Source organism: Fusarium odoratissimum, assembly GCF_000260195.1.
Source record: "Fusarium odoratissimum NRRL 54006 unplaced genomic scaffold supercont1.4, whole genome shotgun sequence".
Classification (NCBI taxonomy): Eukaryota; Fungi; Ascomycota; class Sordariomycetes; order Hypocreales; family Nectriaceae; genus Fusarium; species Fusarium odoratissimum.
Window position 1 is genome coordinate 1,715,586 of NW_022158690.1, and position 18,837 is coordinate 1,734,422.

General features: G+C 50.2%; 6 protein-coding genes across 11 annotated transcripts; 3 read left to right on the forward strand and 3 right to left on the reverse strand.

The window, feature by feature from the left end:
- Positions 1 to 25: 25 nt before the first annotated feature.
- Positions 26 to 2,523, reverse strand: FOIG_03768 (uncharacterized protein). Of its 5 annotated transcripts, XM_031201782.1 has the most exons (6): positions 2,311 to 2,523; positions 1,830 to 2,203; positions 1,482 to 1,753; positions 1,284 to 1,432; positions 988 to 1,231; positions 26 to 936 (listed from the first exon to the last, which is right to left on the reverse strand). In XM_031201782.1, the coding sequence occupies exons 2-6, from the start codon at positions 2,011 to 2,013 to the stop codon at positions 454 to 456; spliced, it is 1,332 nt and encodes a 443-aa protein (XP_031069306.1). In that variant the 5' UTR covers positions 2,014 to 2,203; positions 2,311 to 2,523; the 3' UTR covers positions 26 to 453. The 5 variants fall into 5 exon arrangements, with proteins under 5 accessions (XP_031069306.1, XP_031069308.1, XP_031069305.1 ...); XM_031201784.1 differs by having other exon boundaries at positions 1,482 to 2,203; XM_031201781.1 differs by having other exon boundaries at positions 1,830 to 2,523.
- Positions 2,524 to 2,751: 228 nt separating this feature from the next.
- FOIG_03769 (mitochondrial presequence protease) lies at positions 2,752 to 7,272 on the forward strand. The gene is made up of 2 exons (XM_031201786.1): positions 2,752 to 3,208; positions 3,262 to 7,272. The coding sequence occupies exons 1-2, from the start codon at positions 2,922 to 2,924 to the stop codon at positions 5,987 to 5,989; spliced, it is 3,015 nt and encodes a 1,004-aa protein (XP_031069310.1). The 5' UTR covers positions 2,752 to 2,921; the 3' UTR covers positions 5,990 to 7,272.
- A 58-nt stretch (positions 7,273 to 7,330) lies between these two features.
- FOIG_03770 (ornithine decarboxylase) lies at positions 7,331 to 9,903 on the forward strand. The gene is made up of 2 exons (XM_031201787.1): positions 7,331 to 8,436; positions 8,487 to 9,903. The coding sequence occupies exons 1-2, from the start codon at positions 8,157 to 8,159 to the stop codon at positions 9,551 to 9,553; spliced, it is 1,347 nt and encodes a 448-aa protein (XP_031069311.1). The 5' UTR covers positions 7,331 to 8,156; the 3' UTR covers positions 9,554 to 9,903.
- On the reverse strand, positions 9,796 to 13,867 carry FOIG_03771 (adenosinetriphosphatase). Its single transcript, XM_031201788.1, has 3 exons — positions 13,362 to 13,867; positions 10,371 to 13,311; positions 9,796 to 10,317 (listed from the first exon to the last, which is right to left on the reverse strand). Exons 1-3 carry the CDS (start codon positions 13,411 to 13,413, stop codon positions 10,089 to 10,091), a joined length of 3,222 nt encoding a protein of 1,073 aa, XP_031069312.1. The 5' UTR covers positions 13,414 to 13,867; the 3' UTR covers positions 9,796 to 10,088.
- A 472-nt stretch (positions 13,868 to 14,339) lies between these two features.
- FOIG_03772 (uncharacterized protein) lies at positions 14,340 to 16,739 on the forward strand. 2 transcript variants are annotated; one of them, XM_031201789.1, is made up of 4 exons: positions 14,340 to 14,506; positions 14,554 to 14,673; positions 14,724 to 14,751; positions 14,808 to 16,739. In XM_031201789.1, coding segments are annotated over exons 1-4 (1,884 nt in total). In that variant the 5' UTR covers positions 14,340 to 14,504; the 3' UTR covers positions 16,542 to 16,739. The 2 variants fall into 2 exon arrangements, with proteins under 2 accessions (XP_031069313.1, XP_031069314.1); XM_031201790.1 differs by having other exon boundaries at positions 14,340 to 14,673.
- Positions 16,648 to 18,560, reverse strand: FOIG_03773 (uncharacterized protein). The gene is made up of 3 exons (XM_031201791.1): positions 17,791 to 18,560; positions 17,579 to 17,744; positions 16,648 to 17,529 (listed from the first exon to the last, which is right to left on the reverse strand). Exons 1-3 carry the CDS (start codon positions 17,879 to 17,881, stop codon positions 16,746 to 16,748), a joined length of 1,041 nt encoding a protein of 346 aa, XP_031069315.1. The 5' UTR covers positions 17,882 to 18,560; the 3' UTR covers positions 16,648 to 16,745.
- Positions 18,561 to 18,837: the final 277 nt, after the last annotated feature.

Below are 18,837 nucleotides of genomic sequence, written 5' to 3' on the forward strand. Positions count from 1 at the left end.
GTAATACAGCAGCAGATGTCATACTCTTGAATGTCATGAATTGAGTGATTCAATTGCCGTGGCGCGAATCATTTATATGTGCAATTGTTGCAGACTTCACACATGTCTCACTTCAAAAGGTAGACATTCAAGTAGAGCGAGGCATGAATGCTCGAATAATCCACAAGCTACGACAATACATCTTACACGCAATAGCGAAGCAGCAACAACAAACAGCAACAAAAAAGCACCTCTAGCAAGCAGCCCAACCAGTAGCCAACTAACAAGATCCTTACTCTTTCGGTACGCGCGAAGCCATCATCACGCCCCCAAAAGCTACAACTCCCCAGTTCTGCGCCTGATACAAGATAGCCTGGACCATCAAGTTCACAGCGGAAAAGGGATTTTCAGGTGAAAGCTGGGGAGTCTTTTCTTGACACTGGCTCCAGTTTGAGCCCCCTTCCGAGTGGCCTCCTAGTGCCCGTTTGTCGCCGCCGAAGGAACCGGCTGAGGGGGACGTTCAGGACCATAGGCCACTGGCGTTCCTTGCTCGTTGCCTTGTGGTTCCTCCTCTGTATCGTCGTCGAACTCGCTAAGTTCTTCCTCCTCGCCTTCCTCGTCGGAGTAGTCGCTTTCGTCTCCTTCGTTTCCTCCGTGACTATCGGAGTAACCGCTTTCGACGGTGTTGGACATTCCGGGTGGCACCCTGCGCCCTTGTTGCTGCATTTGCTGGATGATGCTCATGAGCTTCTCGGTCTTCTTCTCGGCGGTTTCTGTCTTCTTCTTCCACTCCTGGCGCTCTTCGGCCATGCGGATGATGTTGGCAGCTGTCGCCTCCTTCTGTCGCTTCAGGGCTTCATTCTCCTTCTCTAACCGCTTGCCCTTCTTCGACATATCCTCCATCTCTTTGCGGAATGATAGGAACAAGTCGTTACTATTGTTCAAGGTATCCTCCACCTGCTGTGCCATTAGTCAACATGCCGAACTATCTTATCCGAGTCCACCCACCTGCTTAAACTTATCAACGTAAACATTAAGCTGATTCCTCAGCTCAGTTTCTGTCTTGGTAAACGCCTGGACCTGCGCCTGTAGATGTCGGGCCTTCGTCGATTCCCCTTCTGCGTTCTTCTTCTCTCGTTCGTATCGCGCCATATGGTACTGCACTTCGAGTTCCTTGGTGCGCATTAATGAGTGGAAATGCAATTCTCGTAACTCGTATTGCTCGATGAACGATTTGAAGCGAATTCGGAACCTGTGAACAAAAGGTGAGCGGAGTTCTACGTAAAAGAATGGTTGGGACTGACAGCTCGTCGACTTCCATATCCACGACTTGTTTCTTCGGAGTATCTTTTTCTTCCTGATATCCATCGAGTTTTGTCAAGAGTGTAGCATACTTTTCGTCCCAGTGAGCGTTGTTCCGTTTCTGTGTCGTCTGAAGCTCCTTATTCTCATTCTGCAAATAGAGTTAGCCAACGCCTCTCCGTCAGCCCTCTCGCACAAACCTTCATCTTGTTATTATCCCGCTGGAGCTCGCGACATAACTTTTCCAGCTTCTCCTTAAGACCGACAGTCTTATTAAGCTCCGTGCGGCTTGCATCTCTCTCTTTTTGTAGGGTGTCCCCGCGCCGCTTGTTCTTCTGATTTTCACGCTCCAATCGTCGCATATCAGCCAACAGTTCACTAGACCGCTTGGTGAGGTGGTCGATTTTCTGCATGTTGTCCATCTTGGATACCTGCTGAAGGAGATCCCGATTCGCTCTCTTCACTTCACGTTCTGTACCATCCACGTATCAGTATCGTTCCGAATCCATGGGAGGCTGCCGCCTGCAGACGACGAGGGCGAGACGCACCAATCTCCAGCTCTTGCTCCTTATCTCCCGCGGCATCCTGCTCCAGCTGGGATATCCGCGCATGGAGCAGACGCGATGCCTCGTTGTTATCCATTCCTTTCTTTCCTTTGCCTTTCTTGGTAGGTGAATGAGCGTGTCCGTCATGCCCGTTGGCTACAGGAGCATCCACCTGGCTGGCAGGCATCGCCGTCGAAGCTACGATGGGCCAAGGTAGCGACGGCAATCGTTCAGGCGGGGGTCACGAGGTCAGGAAAAGCCGGGGGCATCGAAGCGGGATGTATCGTCGTTAATCGTGGGTGGGATGTTCGTCGCCAGATGAGGGGTTGAAGTTGTGGTAACGAGAAAATGATACTCAAAACACTATTCGGTATCGGCTAAGATGCGAGAAGATGCTGTTAGTCGGCTTCACGCATAGATTGTCAAGTCCAGCACTCGCAGCGAAGAGGCACGTTGAGTGGTTGAGGAGGGAATATCTTCGCACCAAGATTGGCTTTGTCCGTATGATGATAGCAATCGACACCAACGCTGAGTAACGGCAACAGTACGACCTATATGAATTCTGGAAGGACACAGCGTTGGAGTCAGGGTTCGTTGGACATCGAATAATACAGTCGCTAACGTGTGACGAGATGGAGGGCTCATGGAGGTTTGAGATGGATAGGTTTTGCCATGGACCTTTGTGGTGATTATGTTGATAATTGCTAAGTCACTAACAGATTCTGGTGGGCCTCTCGAGCCGCTCAGTTAGTGCTTCAATGCACACTAATGCGGCTTTAGAGGCTTTGGCGCTATCCCACAGTGGCCTCTCACTGAGTACTGTCCACTGGCCACCCACAATTACGGCATGTCCTTGGCACTGACGTGGGCTGGGACCCGGCCACTCCATGAGGAAACCGCTGGGGTTACAAAGCAGACCCTTTCACTTTTTCGGGGCGAATCGTTCCGGCGTCATTACATCCATCGAAATCTCCGGTGACTGTTTAACGACAATTTTAACTCTTTCATGTAGTTTCGCATATCCGACTTTACACTATTTCCTTGATTTTACTGTATTATTAATTCTCTTATTGTTTCTTATACGTCTCTGCTACAATGCTTCGTAACGCCGCCGCCGGCGCTCGAAAGGCCGTCACGGAGCTTTCGCAATTTCCTAAGCCCGGCGAGAAGCTTCATGGCTTCACCCTTGTTCGATCCAAGCACGTTCCTGAGCTTGAGTTGACGGCTCTTCACCTTCAGCATGACAAGACAGGAGCCGATTATCTGCACATTGCCCGCGACGACAGCAACAATGTCTTTTCGATCGGTTTCAAGACGAACCCTCCGGATGATACTGGTATTCCTCACATTCTAGAGCATACGACACTATGCGGTAGCGAAAAGTACGACTCGTCTTGATATAGACATGAAAGCAGAGAATGCTGACTGTCTATAGATATCCCATTCGTGACCCTTTCTTCAAGATGCTTCCGCGAACACTATCGAACTTTATGAACGCGTTCACGGCATCAGACCATACTTTCTACCCCTTTGCGACAACCAACGCGCAGGACTTCAAGAACCTCATGTCTGTGTACCTTGACTCAACATTGCACCCACTGCTTAAGAAGTCCGACTTTACCCAGGAGGGTTGGCGAATTGGTCCTGAGAACCCACTTGCTGAGGATGAGGCGAGCAAGAAATTGGTATTCAAGGGTGTCGTTTACAACGAAATGAAGGGTCAGATGTCGGATGCTGGATATCTTTACTACATTCGCTTCCACGACCATATCTTCCCCGATATCAACAACTCGGGTGGCGACCCCCAGAAGATCACAGACCTGACATACGAGCAACTGCGAAAGTTCCACGCCGAGCACTACCACCCCAGCAACGCCAAGGTCTTCACCTATGGTGATATGCCCTTGGTTGACCACTTGCAGCAGGTCGATGCTCAGCTCCAGGCTTTCGAGAAGATCCAGGGTGACAAGCAAATTCACGAACCCGTAACACTGAGCGGCCCCAAGGAAGTTACTCTGTACGGACCACTTGATCCTCTTGTCGACCCTGATCGTCAGTACAAGACCTCTGTGTCATGGATCATGGGTGACACCACAGATGTGCTGGAGTCTTTCTCTCTGGCACTTCTATCAACCCTCTTGATGGATGGTTATGGTTCTCCTCTGTACCGAGGTCTTGTTGAGGCTGGCATGGGCGCTGATTGGAGCCCCAACGCTGGATATGACGGCTCTGCTAAGAAGGGAATTTTCTCTATTGGTCTCACCGGTGTTCAGGAGGCAGATGTTCCCAAGCTCAAGGAGAAGGTTCAACAGATCTTGAGGGAAGTCCGAGAGAAGGGCTTTGACAAAACCAAGATCGACGGATCCCTCCACCAGCTTGAGTTATCGCTCAAGCATAAGACTGCCAACTTTGGATTCTCTATGCTGAACCGTCTCAAGCCCAAGTGGTTCAACGGTGTGGACCCCTTTGACTCGTTGGCCTGGAACGACACCATCAATGGTTTCCAAACAAAGATGGCCGAGGGTAACTACCTGGAGGGTCTCATCGATAAGTATTTGCTCAACGATAACACTTTGACGTTCACAATGGCCCCTTCAACCACCTACGGTGAGGATCTTGTCAAGGAGGAACAGGAGCGACTTTCTACCAGAATCCAGGCAGCTATCAAGGAGGCTGGCAGTGAAGAGAACGCCCGGAAGCATTTCGAGAAGCAAGAGCAGGAGTTGCTGGTCGAACAAAACAAGACTAACACCGAGGACCTCGGCTGTCTGCCCACTGTCCACGTCAAGGATATTCCCCGAAGCAAGGAGCCTGTGGTTGTGCGAGACGAGAATGCCAACGGGACCAAGATCCAGTGGCACGAGGCTCCTACGAACGGCTTGACATACTTCCGTGCTATCAACACATTGGAGAACTTGCCTGATGAGCTTCGCGAGCTGGTCCCTCTGTTCACTGACAGCATCATGCGTCTTGGTACTAAGGACCTGAACATGGAGCAGCTTGAAGACCTGATCAAGCTCAAGACTGGTGGCGTTTCAGTTGGTTACCACTGCACACCATCTCCCACCGATTTCCACGCTGCTAGTGAAGGCCTCATCTTCACCGGTATGGCCCTAGATCGCAACGTTCCTGTCATGTTCGATATCATCCAGAAGCTCGTTTTGGGAACCGATTTCGACAGCCCCGAGGCAGCCCTCAGAATTCGACAGCTGCTTCAGGCATCTGCTGACGGTGTTGTGAACGATATTGCATCCACTGGACATCGATTCGCGATGGGTAGTGCTGAGTCTGGTCTTACCCGTTCCTCGTGGCTGCGACAGCAAGTTTCCGGCCTCTCTCAAGTGCAGCTGGTGACCTCTTTAGCTAGCCGACCTGAGACGGACAAGCTTGAAGATGTTATCTCCAAGCTGAAGCAGATTCAGAGCATTGCACTTGCTGGTGGAAACCTGCGTACAGCAATTACCTGCGGTCCAGAGAGTGTTGCAGAGAATGGTGCTTCCCTGCAGAAGTTTGTGGGCAACCTCTCCCGCGATCCTCTCGACCTGAAGAACCCCTCTCCCCGCCAGCTTCCCAAGGATAGCAAGACGTTTTATCCTCTTCCTTACCAAGTTTACTATGGTGGATTGTCAGTACCAACCACATCGTACACAGCAGCGGAGGGTGCACCTCTCCAGATCCTGTCACAGCTTCTTACACATAAGCATCTGCATCACGAAATCCGTGAGAAGGGTGGCGCATATGGTGGAGGTGCTTACTCTCGACCTCTTGACGGCCTCTTTGGTTTCTACTCTTACCGTGACCCTAACCCTCAAAACACACTGAGCATCATGCGCGGTGCTGGGCAATGGGCCGTCGATAAGAAGTGGTCGGACCGTGACCTTGAGGAGGCCAAGATCTCTGTGTTCCAGGGAGTTGATGCCCCCAAATCTGTGAACCAGGAGGGTATGGGCCGATTCCTCTCAGGTATCACTGAGGAGATGAAGCAGAAGAAGCGTGAACAGCTTCTTGACGTTACCAAGGACCAAGTGCGCGAAGTGGCGCAGCGTTACCTCGTTGACGGACTGGCCAAGGGCGAAGGCAGAGTCGCTTTCCTTGGAGAGAAGCAGTCCTGGGTTGATGGCGAATGGAAGATCCGCGAAATGGATGTCAACGGCGCCGAGTAAGGCCAAAAGAAAACGATTACGAAGCTAATGACGACCTAGAGTTGGAAGCATCAGCATGCTAGAGGTTTGGATGAGCAATGAGCAGCTGGAGTTACAGCTGTATGATGGCGTGTACGATGAAGTGTAAATTACACAGATGAACAAAGCATAAATGACCCTCCTCACATTGCATCGCAGCGGAACTTTCCACTCTATGTGAACACGAGGGATTTGGTGCCTCGTTACGCGTTCAGATACGATACATCTCTTTGCCTATGCAATGGTACAGAGACCACAGAGCAACGCAAGAGCAGATACAGCCCCTCTTTTTTCTTTTCTGTCTATCTTGATTTCTGGAAGCTACCTTCACCTTGGCATCTGTTGTGGAAACCCTCGAGGCTGCGGAGCGAAAGCACCAAGCACGAGGAGTTCTATGATTGGAGACTGGGGAAACTGTGGAAGAAGGGAGTCGGTGTGATGGATGAAGAGAGGTGGTAGCTCGTTCTATCAGAGCCGGAGTCCTTGAGCGATGGATTTACTGGACTAAAGAGCAGAGTACATGCATGTGATGTGTTACAGAGTGACCAACGTTGACATGCTGTATGACTGTTACAGATGCTCGGGCGGAAGAACATGCCGATTCGTCTATTCGTATACGATAAATACTAGAGAGGCATTAAAAAGGCTTTGTTGACGGTGTCCTTTTGATGGAGAATATGACGATGGCAAGTGATAGCCAGGGGTTGGTCAATGGTGCCTGACCGCGGAATAAGCTCCAGCCTTACGCGGTCCGTGGTCTTGTGCTTTGTTTATTTACTGAGGGAATTATTGGGTCTTTATGCTAAATACCAAGGAAAGGACATGACGCCGAAGCCTGTGACTCTGTCGGTCAAGAAAACCTTCGAAAAGACCCGGAACGTAACGGGCTTCTATACTGGGAAATGCACATGCACGGACTGCATGTATCGGTACATATTTCTGCATTTTTTCCAAGGTGTGGTGTCTTGTTCCCGAGACTCTGGAAGTGTCTGAGACCAATGGGATATTCTACCGCTGCTGGGGCTTTTGGGTTTAGCGCGGGGTTCTTGTTTCTTAGGCCTGTAGCTACCTAGAATCGAGATGGTTCATCCACCGCCAGTTGCAGTTGGCGATTATTTACGAGGTCAGGCCACGAATTGTGACTGTAATTTTGATGAATTGTCAACATTAGTTGTTGAGAGAAATATATACAGAGTTTAGGTATTTTATACAATAATAATTAGGCGCCAGTTCATCTACTGCGCCACCGAATTCTCAAAGTCCCCTGTAAGTGCACGGTACGTACAGAGTTTACTGCCCCTCTCGTCAACGTCACAGTGGAGGGTAAAAATTTCTCTCTCCATTCTTTCTTGGACCTGGACCTGGACCTCGAACTCTTTGGACCTGCAAATGCAATTAGAACCTGCAACGGAAACGCGACCTCCACAATTTTCTTCGAATCAGCAGAGCCCAAACTAAACTCATCGGCCTCTTTTTTCTATCGTGGGCCAAGACTAGAGCCGACCAGATAAAAAGGCGGCCCCCCCATCTCCCCATCCACTTTCTCTCCTCTTCGACAACTTGTCACGTTTCATCACGACAATTTTTATACTCTTCAACTACTCCAATGTGCACCCGTTGATACGAAACCGTTATCAACAAAACCTAGCAACTTTGAGCACTTGAAAACTGCTCAAACTCGTCACCAAACTCGACCCGCCTTTGGTCTATTAAAGGCACCGCCTTCACCACGGCTCCTCCGGCCGTGAGCTTCGTCAGTGACAAAGATTTCAGCCTCTGCAAGCCCTCTCACATCATCAACGCGATCCCCCCTCCCGCTGCTATTGCTGCTCGACGATAAGCTCCTCGATCTCTCCGTCTTGCACGACTCTCGATCCGACTACACTCCCCCGTCGTTCTTCGACACCCGTCAGCTGCCGCATAGGAGGTTTACAGAGGTTCTTCCTCTTGCCGAGGAAGAGTCGAGGAGGCCTCGCCAGTCCACTGAGGGATCAGTCTGCTACCGCTCTCGACCGCCCTAACACCAGCTGAACCCGTACGTTCAAGCTTCACTCTACTATATATACTTTTCTATAAAGTATCGTCTTTCTAGTCCACGGACTTAATCCCTCTTTCAACTTCCCAACGAACCCCCGCAACTGTTTGGGATATGGTTATGGCAACGGCTGTCCTCGACACCTACAATCATAATGTCAATCACCCTCATATCGCATTAAAGAAACCCCTGCTTCAGGAACCTCTTGAGCAATATGGCGTGATTACTCCAAAGCAACTCATCGGTCAGGCTCTCCACCAGCGCGTGGAGGCCATTGACCATGAGATGTGTGAGCCTGGCGACGAAGATACTTTCTTCGTTGCTGACCTCGGAGAGGTCTACCGCCAGCATCTTCGCTGGAAGAAGAATCTCCCTCGGGTCCGGCCCTTCTATGGTGAGTACAAATCTCGACAATATGCAGTGATACACACTAACAAACACCAGCCGTCAAGTGCAACCCCGATCCTCAGATCATCAAGCTTCTATCTGAGCTCGGAACCGGCTTCGACTGTGCCTCCAAGACCGAGATTGAGCAGGTCCTGTCCGCAGGACTTAGCCCCGACCGCATCATCTACGCCCAACCCTGCAAGACTAACTCGTATGTCCGATACGTCAAGTCTGTGGGCGTCAAACAGATGACTTTTGACAATGCCGATGAGCTCTACAAGATCGCCAAGCTCTATCCAGGAGCTGAGCTCTTCCTCCGCATCATGACCGACGACAGCGAGTCTCTGTGCCGCTTCAGCATGAAGTTCGGTGCCGCCATGGACACCACTGAGGGTCTTCTCGCCCTGGCCAAGGATCTTGGTCTCAACGTTGTTGGCGTCAGCTTCCACGTTGGATCTGGTGCCTCTGATCCTCTTGCCTTCTACAAGGCCGTGCGCGACGCCCACACCGTCTTCCAGCTGGCCCACGAGTTCGGGTTCAACATGCGCACCCTCGACGTTGGTGGTGGCTTCAGCGGCGATACCTTCGAGACCATGGCTGCTGTCCTCGGCGACGCCCTCGACGAGTTCTTCCCTCCTCACAGCAACATCGAGATCATCGCCGAGCCAGGTCGATACTACGTTGCCACCGCCTTCACCATCGCCTGCAACATCATCGCTCGCCGAACTGTTGAGGACCCCACTCTCGATGGCAAGGGCTACATGCTCTACGTCAACGATGGCGTTTACGGCAACTTCTCAAACATCATGTTTGACCACCAGCAGCCTATCGCCAAGGTTCTCCGCGCCTCCGGTAAGACCCTCTTCGAGACCACCGCTGCCCATCCCACTTCCGAGGGCGAGGGCTTCGAGTATTCCGTCTGGGGTCCTACCTGCGATGGCATCGACCGCATCACTGAGAGCACTCGCTTCGACTCCATTCTCGATGTCGGTGACTGGCTGTACTTCGAGGACATGGGTGCCTACACAAAGTGCTCTGCCACTCAGTTCAACGGCTTCTCCAACGCCCACGACGTTATCTACGTCTGCAGCGAGCCTGGTGCCAAGGCCCTTCTTGGTCTGTGATTTTAATCACTTCTTGCACCTTAATGGCTAGCGAAACCATTTCTTTCGTGTTCTCTTTGGAGAATCCTTTTGTTCGTATGTTTTGAATCTCATCATGGGCCGATGAAAATAGAAACACAAAAGTTGACAGTCAATATTTGAAAACGAGAAAAGAGCTAGATAGACGGATATTAGATCATAATTAATTTCTGAACTGTCAATCTCAGACACCTCTGTAATTCCTTGCGAGACATGTTGTGCCACGGCACTTGCATTTATTACAAATCACGGGGTCACACAGGTCTCCTCAGATACTTTAATTCGTTCATTAAATTTATACATGTTTGAATCTCCGAGTGCTAAAATCAAATCGTTCTAAGGAACAAGGCGTCTTTACTGATGTCAACTCCAAACTCCATGCGTACACCCTGCATGCCTGGTGGCCAATGCCACATGCTGTACATATTCATGTCCCCGTATTTCAAGTTTTCATAAAGACCAGTTAGTTTTTTGTGAAGGTCTTTGCTCTTTGCTCTGTGCCGTTGTCCCAGTTCGTCTATGAACCACGGAAGAGGAATTGCATGTCCTGGGGGGTGAGCGATTCCATGGCCTTGGTGTCCGAGTTGACAGTGGAGTGAATCATGTTAGTCTTCTTCTCCTGAATCAACACCATTCGACTTTCAACAGAATCCTCGATACACAGTCGCGTGATAGTGCAAGGTCGTGTTTGTCCAATGCGATGGCATCGGTCAGCGGACTGCCACTCAGCGGCTGGATTCCACCATCTATGTAATTGTTAGCAGCTACTCAGATAACAATGTTCGTTTCAAACACTTACGGGTCAACAATGAATACTCGAGAGGCTTCGGTGAGGTTCAGTGCCACACCACCAGCCTTGAGAGAAACCAGGAAGCATTCAACGTCCACGTTGTTCATGAAATGCTCGATCGAGGCCTGTCGTTGGGCAGGTGTCATGCTACCATCGAGCATGACTGTAGTGATACCAGCCCGACGGAGACGCCACTCGATGAGCTGCAGCATGGTAGTAAACTGAGAGAAGATGATCGACTTGTGTGAGGCGTTGTCAGAGCGAAGTTTGTGTAGCTCATGGACTAGAAGTTCAATTTTGGAAGAGGAGGTCCAGTTCTCCATCTTGATTCGGTTGATGATGGAGTTTTTCTTGACGAGATTCTCATCTTGCTCGATCTCTGGCTGTTCCAGATCGATCGAGAGGGGGATGTGACAACGGGGGCAATCAGGTTCATCAGTAGAGCGGACGTAGCTACCGACACAGGCTCTGCAAAAGTCATGCTTACACCTGCTACGGATTGTGTCTTCGGCAGGCTCATCGCAGATGCAACAAACGAGCACGTTTTGCCCTCCTTCAGCGTTCTTCTTCAGAATGAGATCAGGGTGGTCAGCAACTTGTCGCATCTGCATAATGAGGCCAAAAATGTTGGCATAATTGTTCAAGAGAACACCCTGAGCGACATACGTATCAAACTTGCGCTGGCCGTTCGTCATGATACTGTTCGCGAAGTCGTTCTCCTCTTCTCCGAAAAACTGTCGGTCAACATAAACCTCCTTGACTGGGAGTTCCATAGAGTTGGTGTGGTCTTTCTTTAGACGGCGCAGCATGATGCGATCTGTCATCAAACGCAGTCTTTCAAAAGCCGTTGCGCCTGCGCCTGTATTCCCATATTTCTGAATAGGGTTCAATAGCTCTTGGTTGAACAGAGAAACATGTTGCACTCCCGGATGCTTGCACCCAGTGCAACGACTGTGCTCGTCCATCGACCATTCAAGCGTGGAGCACGGACACTGCTTGCAGAGATACGACGCGAAGGTGTCGACTTGTAGGAAACGAACCAGAGAGAAGAACTCTCCGATGCGGTTCTGCAGAGGCGTGCCCGTCAGACACCACCGGTAGGTAGTCTTGAGAGCAAAGCATGCTTTAGCTGTCATGGTGGTGCGTGTCTTGATACAGTGTGCTTCGTCCAGAATAACTCGATGGAAATCGATCGCATGAATAGCACTCTTCTCCTTGTATATGCCATCCTTGCGCTTGAAACCCTTTTCCTGCTTGCGATAGACTGACTCGAGACTGTTGTACGACATCATGATAACGTCGAATTTCTTGAGTTCCTTCACGGTGATCCCCTTGGTCTTCTGGTTTGTTCCATGGAAAACAAATGTGTTCAAGGCGCCATCGGTGTAAGACTTAATCTCTTGCTGCCATTGCATGAGCGCAACAGGAGGCACGAGAACCAGCGACGGCTGTTTCGCGGGATAATCGGACATAATCAGAGACACGGCCTGAATTGTCTTGCCTAATCCCATCTCATCACCGAGTAAGCCACCTTCGTATTTTGCCTTCTCCATCTCCATCATCCAAGCAAGACCTTCAAGTTGGAATGGCTTGAGTTGGCGTGAAATTCTTTCCGGTTGTGTAGCCTTCCCAGCCTTGATCACTGGCTCCTTTTTAATCCTGTCCCACATGCCTATGATCTCAGGGTGGTTTTTCTCCAAACGCTCTCGTTCTCTAACGGCACGTCTGCTCACACCCTGGTTCCTGAAAGCCCTTCGGTTGTTGGCGATAGCCGCGAGATGGTCTCTGTTATCGGCGTCATCTGCATCAGCATCGCTACTACTCAAGTCGATATAGCCGTCATTGTTATCAGTTGCAAAGTCTGTAGACTCAGCATCACCTAAAGCGCTTTCCAATGCATCGAGCTCATCACCAGACGGGCCGTCAGCTTGCGCGGCTTTCCTTGCGGAGTGGGCAAAAGTCGCAGCAGGTGCCTTGACACGGGGTACGGTGCGTGCCATGGGACGTGCTGGCCGCTTTCCGGCCGCTTTTCTCGACATAGCCATTGGAACGTCTTCGTCATCACTGGAGATGTATCGAGCTGCTTCCTTGTCGCTAGCGTCATCATCGGCAAAGGATTCATCCTCGTATGAGCTCAATGACGAGCCGCTGTCCAGGTCAAGCCCTTGGGCTATCTCCGCATCCATGTCAATTTCCTCGTCATCTGAGTCGGCGATGACTTTAGGCTTTTTCGCTGGGCGACCACGCTTGGCGGTAGAGTCAGTCAGGGTCGATGCTCGTTCTCGCTTGACAGAAGTCTGAGCAGGAGTGTTGAAACTACCGGAGAGCGAAGGTCTCATGCTTCTTCGTAAGGGAAGTGATGATGATGCGGCACTGGATGCTTGCTTGAGTTCTTCATCCTGGAGGCGACGAGCTACTTGAGCGTTTCGATGATTGTCAAAATCTTCGTCGTCCGAGTCTTCAATCACCATCCGACCTTTGGCCCTCGAGTTCATAGAATATGCGCTCTTGCGCAGACCTATCTCGCGGTCAACGGGGCGAGAGGTAGAAGGAGCAGGAAGTTGAACTTCGAAGATAGTTGATTTTCCATGATCGACTGCTGCCGGGGTTGGCACTTTGCTAGACGCAGGAGTTGAATAATCGCTCCCTGTATCTGGGTCTAGTGGCGTGGGAACTGATGATACAGACTCGCTCTCAATGATGGGTGCTTTGCTTGGGCGGCCACGTCGTTTAGTGGGAAGTGCGATGTCAGAAGTAGGAAATTGAGACAGAGGTGATGCCTCGACTTCGGGGATACTCTTCCTAGGCCTTCCTCTTGGGCGTGACCCAGAGGGAGCATCTTGCTGAATATCTACAGCTGGGGTGGGAGTTGGTATAGACGAGGCAGCCTGACTTCTAGTCCTGGCTGAGCGGGTCATTCGATTAGAAGCAGTAGATGTATCTCTAGAAGCTAGAATTTTTTAGTGAGAAATAATAACCATTTATGAACATCAGACTTACCATCTGCTGCAGTGATGGGCGTACCCCGGGTGGAAGGGCGACCTCGAGGCATGATGTCAGTTGGTCCAAGAGGATGTTCTGCTGATTTGGATACGATGTGCAATGGGACAGCTTGTCGCCCTCCAAATGGGACTCTTAATTGCACAGCTGCACGATTAAGGACAAAGATTAAAAGTCTTTGATGGTGTTTTCTTTCAGGAAATTGAGATCAAACGATGGGAGCCTGGTGGAAGGCAAAGGGCGGCAATTGAACCCCTGTCTGTTGGCAGCTCACTAATGCACAGCCGTGAATGCAGTGCTGGGCAGTGACCGTGAATAGATACAAATTGATTGACTGCGGGCAACAACAAAAGAACAATCACGCAAACAAACGACTGACATTGACAGAATTTGTTCAATGAGATGAGAAAGACTCCAAGCGGATGAACAATGAAAGCGTGAGGATGAAGGGAAAAAGTCAGATAGAAGTTAAAGGCAAATCGCCACCAGCTCCTTTTTTCGGGGCGTTGCTTCCCGTTTGATACCCCAATTCACGATTCACAGTGTCGAAAAGAGCACCCCGCTACGCGCAGGCACGTGCCCGGGGCCAGGGGGTATTGATTGTCGATCTGATTGGGGTGCATCGTTCCTGGCAGGATCGGGGACAGAAAACATTGGTCAATCCCACTTACAAGAACCGTTCGCCATAAGTTGCATCATAGATTAAGAGTTCATCTATAGCTCATTACATAGCAAGACTCATACTGGTAGAAGCCTTGTTAAGTCTAGTATTAACATCTACACTTTGATTTCCCAGTATGTTCTGAAACCCCGCAGTATCTCATATTGCAAACGGCAGTAGATTGTCGCTGCCGTTCAATTCTGGACCCTGATGCTGAGATCTTCGATTTGCCACTTCAAGGGGCGATTGCATCACGTGACACGGTGTCAATCTCGTGAAAGAATGCGCAAGCGGGAACGCCACTGCACGGCGCTGCACTTGTCCGAGCAGCTTCTGACTTTACTTTTTTGCGCCAACTCCTTTTCAAGCTTGATTCTCCCCTCCCTTTCATTCACTGGGTGGCTAATGTGGTCGCCGAAGATTGGGGAATCTTTTCTTGTGTAAATCTTTCATTTTGCTAGGTCACTCGTTATTCCTCCATCATGTAGGTTTTTCTTATGCCTATAGTGGCGATAAGCTTATCATATACAGGGCGCGGGCAACACGCAGTAACAACCAGAACGCTCAAGACCAGAACGCTCAAGCTGGTCAAAACGACCAGAATGGCCAGACAAATCAATCTAATCGACAAGGTCGTGCTGTCTATGGACCGTAAGTAAAATACCACCTCTAGCCATATAATCATACTAACATCTCAATAGTCAATCAGCGCTGACTGATTTTCTTGCTGTAAGTTTATGGCTGTTACGAAGAGCACGTCGCTATAGCATACTAACCATGATTAGTCGCACAATATCTCTGCTGCTCAGATCCGCTCAGATGCTGAAGCACGTCGCCGACAAGCTGCACGTGAGGATGCAGCTCAAGATGAGAACGGGAACGGCGAGTCCTCTGCAGCAGGTGCCAGGTCCGGGCGACGTTCTAGTCGCAACGACAATGACGAAGCTTCACTCAAGCGTAAGCGAGAAGAAGAGAAGAAACTCGCAAAGATCAAGGAGAGCAAAGCTTTCAAGAAGCGCAAGCAACGAACAGACTTATCTGATGATGAAATTGCTCATGCGCTAATGGAATCGAACTCTGGCCCCCTGCCTGGACAGATAGAGCACTGCGAAATTTGCGAGAAACGATTCACTGTCACACCTTACTCGGTCGCTGGTCCTAACGGAGGACTTCTTTGTCCTCCTTGCGGACGAGAGATGGCCAAAGAACGAGAAGGTGGCCAAAAAAAGAAGCCGAAGAAACCGGTCAATACGGGTCCTGTTGGAAGACGTCGCGCAATTCAAAGTCGGATACTTGACGGCGACGTTGGTACCAAGAGCTTGGCCACACTGTGTGTACAGACTCTGGCCAAGAACGTCGATCTGGCTGACAGTCTTGGAGACCTTCCTGATCACTTGATCGACAAAATTGCACGCATGTTCTCCAAGCGTCGACTCCTCAAGCCAGAGACTTTGCCCCTTTTCGTCCAGCCCGGCACCGAGGACCTCCATATCTATGATGGCGCAAAGCTTGGTGAACAAGATTACATTTCCATCTTTCAGACGGCTTCGAAACTCAAAAATCTGAAGATCCGATGTGGTATTCAGTTCAAGGACGAGGTCATGGATTACCTCTTGTCCCGTGACATCAATCTCGAAACATTCTACCTTCACGGAGCCAATCTTTTGAGCGATGAGAAGTGGCATAAGTTCATCCAGGAGAAGGGCGAGAAGCTGAAGGGTATCCAAGTCTATTATACAGACAATCACTTTGGTGACGAAACCATAGCCACGCTGAGAGATCATTGCCCCAATCTCAAGCGACTCAAGGTTGAGAATAACCAAAAGCTAACCAACGACGGTGTCAAAACGATCGCAAGTTTGTCGACTCTAGAGCATCTCGGACTTCAGTTACAGCACAAGACTGAATCTGACGCTTACATCGAAGTTGTCTCGAAAATCGGTGTCAATCTCAAGACCTTGTCTCTGAAGATTGTTCCTGAAGTTGACGATGGGCTGTTGCAGGCTATTCACGAGCATTGTCGCTCCCTTTCCAAGTTCCGAATCACGGACAGTGAGTTTATGACTGACCAGGGTTTTGTTAATCTTTTCACCAAATGGGCCAATCCTCCCTTGCACTTTGTGGATCTCCAGAAATGTCGACAGATTGATGCAAGTAAGCCTCGGGAGAACCCAGATAGCGTTGGGCTCTGCAGTGAGGGTTTCAAAGCGTTGATGGCTCATTCGGGTGAGAAGCTTCAGTACCTCAACATTCATGCTTGCCGTCATATCTCACGCGAGGCTTTCGAAGAGGTCTTCCACGAGGATGCTCGTTACCCAGAGTTGAAAGATCTGGAAATCAGCTTCTGTGAAGAGGTGACTGATTTCATTTTGGGGTCAATCTTCCGATCTTGTCCCAAGATCCGAGAGGTCAACGTTTTTGGATGCATGAAGGTCAAAGAGGTCCGCGTACCTCGTGGTGTCATCCTTGTTGGTGTTCCTAATGCTCAAGGCATGGTGGTTGAGGGATCTCATGATTAATCCCTGATACAGCGCGTGGTGATTGGTGCTTGGAGTTATGAAACAATTTGAGCATGGCCTTTGAGTCAGTAGCAGGGCATTGCATGGCGCACGGTAATGTGTAAAGCTAGTGAATGAAATATGTTTTTTATATCCTATTTGCATCATATGTACTATGGTTTCGTTCATGAATCATGTCATTTCCCATTAAACCTCATACCCTCGTTAAGAGCGGGCCTGGTTATTCTTCACATACTCCTTATCCATCTGTACATAAGAGTTCAGCTTCTTCTCAAGCTCGGCGTCAGTCATGGTGGCCCTCTTGTCGACGCTCTCGGCGCTTCTGTATCGTCGCCAAGAGAATCCGCCAGCGTTACAGGCGTCAGTCGCCTGGAAGTAATGCAGATGAGCAGCAATATCCAAACCAAGAGTTCCACCGTTGCATCCAAGGTTGGCAGCACCCTCACAGACCTTGACATCGCTGATGGTGTAGTCAACCGTGTCGCCGCCACCACCAGACAGCCAGAACTCAGGAGTTGTGTGTCTGTATCCGAAGATCAGAGGGGGGAGACGAGGGACAGGGTCATCGGCGTGTGTAACGCGGTACTCTCCACCAGCCTGGTTTGAGACGAAGGCTGAGAGCTGTGCATTTCCGACACGGGGAGAACCGTAGGTGTAAATGTCGACGGGTGTTCCACCGACTCTCAGGTTTGCGGCAGCAAGAACGGCCACAGCACCTCCAAGGGAGTGGCCTGTAGAGATGACCTTGAAAGAAGGGTTCGCCTTGCGTGCGGAGGCAACGGCAGCTGTTGCTTGAGAGGAGATCTCATTCCAGGCTCGCTGGAAGCCAGAGTGTACACCACATCCAGAGACGAGACTGCAGTCTTCCTGGCCGAAGTCGAGGTTGGTAAGCCAGTTTCGAATGTTGATGCTTCCGCGGAACGAGACGACGATTTCCTTTCGGGCAGAGTCTGTCGCGACGTAGCCACCGATACCTGTCTTGGAGCCACTGGATGTGTAAATAAGGGGGCGATGTGTTTGTGCTGCCTTGTACTTACACGAAAGATGTCACGATGGTAGCTCCGTTGCCCTGAACGGTTGGACAGCCATTATTGGAGCAGGTGATCTTTGAACCAGCTGCGGCTTCAGAGTTGCAGTAAGCTGCGGCGCCGTGTTGGATGTAGAACTTGAAGTTGCTAAAGTCGGTTGTGGTGACACCAACAGCTGGGAATGTGAGCTTATGAAGTAATCGGGATGGGGTTATGTTTACCTCGCTCCTCGAGAGAGTTGACGTAGTCATCGAGAGCTACAGGGCTGGCTACCGCGAGGGTGATGGCTGAGAGGAGTGGTAGAAGAAGCATCGTGACAAGGGATAGGGTCCAAGGTATGGGTGTAAGTGAGGATAGGCCGGCGAGGTACAACTCCTAGAGATGCCTTTGAAGCTGAAGCTGAAGCTGTCCTTGAGATCTACTGAGAGATCGACATCGTGAGAAGAACCAGACATTTATATATCTTTTTTCTTCAGCTAGCTCCCATCACAATACCCGCTAACCCTCAGTCGCTGATCCTGTCTCTCCCCTTCCCATCACATTTCACACATCCACCCATAGCTCCCCCCATCCATCTTGGCAAACCCTCACGTCGTCGGTGTAATAACCGCCGCCCCAGGACCGAACAGCGGAAATGAAGCTTCGCGGCAGTCTAATCCTTCATGGTGTGTTCTACACTGCCCACCCCGCATTCTTGGCTCCATGATCCCAGCAGACAAGGTCCCCTTCATCGGGCTCTGACAGCATTTTTCCTTGGTCCGTTTGTCGTTGGGCCCGGATGAGCTTCCCTTACAGGTAACGACGATCTCGGACCACGTGAGGGTCGTGATCAAGATGGTGGGCTACAGGGGTTTTGTTAGCCTCTGTTACATTACGATGGGGACTGTCAAAATGTTGGGACTGTAGGGCTTTGGGCTTTGAGAAAAAAATAGGAGAGAAGGAAAAAAAGAATAGTCTGGTGATTCGTATGAATCGTAAGAGTGGTTGGTCGATATCCAATAGTTAGATCACAGTTCTGGTGTCACAGTGATGAGCAAACCAATTATAGTACAAACCACCAGATAAAACGCTACGATTTACCGCCCGAGCTATATCGAGTCGACTGACCAACCATCTTTCACAGAAACATTCACCTCTATCACTTGCAGAGCCGATCAACGGAAGTATACCCCGAAACATGTTGCAACCTTCTCGGCTCAATTCAGTTCAGCCTTGACCGCTATCAAGTTTTCCATTGCGTGCAGAGTTCGACTCTACGAGTTGACAAG

Coding starts and splice junctions, on each gene's coding strand:
- FOIG_03768 (XM_031201782.1), bottom strand. CDS start 2,013: ATGCCTGCCAGCCAGGTGGATGCTCCTGTAGCCAACGGGCATGACGGA. Junction 1,754..1,829: donor GGAGCAAGAGCTGGAGATTG/GTGCGTCTCGCC, acceptor TGGATGGTACAG/AACGTGAAGTGAAGAGAGCG. Junction 1,433..1,481: donor GGGATAATAACAAGATGAAG/GTTTGTGCGAGA, acceptor CTCTATTTGCAG/AATGAGAATAAGGAGCTTCA.
- FOIG_03769 (XM_031201786.1), top strand. CDS start 2,922: ATGCTTCGTAACGCCGCCGCCGGCGCTCGAAAGGCCGTCACGGAGCTT. Junction 3,209..3,261: donor ACACTATGCGGTAGCGAAAA/GTACGACTCGTC, acceptor GACTGTCTATAG/ATATCCCATTCGTGACCCTT.
- FOIG_03770 (XM_031201787.1), top strand. CDS start 8,157: ATGGTTATGGCAACGGCTGTCCTCGACACCTACAATCATAATGTCAAT. Junction 8,437..8,486: donor TCGGGTCCGGCCCTTCTATG/GTGAGTACAAAT, acceptor AACAAACACCAG/CCGTCAAGTGCAACCCCGAT.
- FOIG_03771 (XM_031201788.1), bottom strand. CDS start 13,413: ATGCCTCGAGGTCGCCCTTCCACCCGGGGTACGCCCATCACTGCAGCA. Junction 13,312..13,361: donor GCCCATCACTGCAGCAGATG/GTAAGTCTGATG, acceptor AAAAAATTCTAG/CTTCTAGAGATACATCTACT. Junction 10,318..10,370: donor CGAGTATTCATTGTTGACCC/GTAAGTGTTTGA, acceptor ACAATTACATAG/ATGGTGGAATCCAGCCGCTG.
- FOIG_03772 (XM_031201789.1), top strand. Junction 14,674..14,723: donor GGTCGTGCTGTCTATGGACC/GTAAGTAAAATA, acceptor ACATCTCAATAG/TCAATCAGCGCTGACTGATT. Junction 14,752..14,807: donor CGCTGACTGATTTTCTTGCT/GTAAGTTTATGG, acceptor AACCATGATTAG/TCGCACAATATCTCTGCTGC.
- FOIG_03773 (XM_031201791.1), bottom strand. CDS start 17,881: ATGCTTCTTCTACCACTCCTCTCAGCCATCACCCTCGCGGTAGCCAGC. Junction 17,745..17,790: donor CAACTCTCTCGAGGAGCGAG/GTAAACATAACC, acceptor TCACATTCCCAG/CTGTTGGTGTCACCACAACC. Junction 17,530..17,578: donor ACCATCGTGACATCTTTCGT/GTAAGTACAAGG, acceptor TTACACATCCAG/TGGCTCCAAGACAGGTATCG.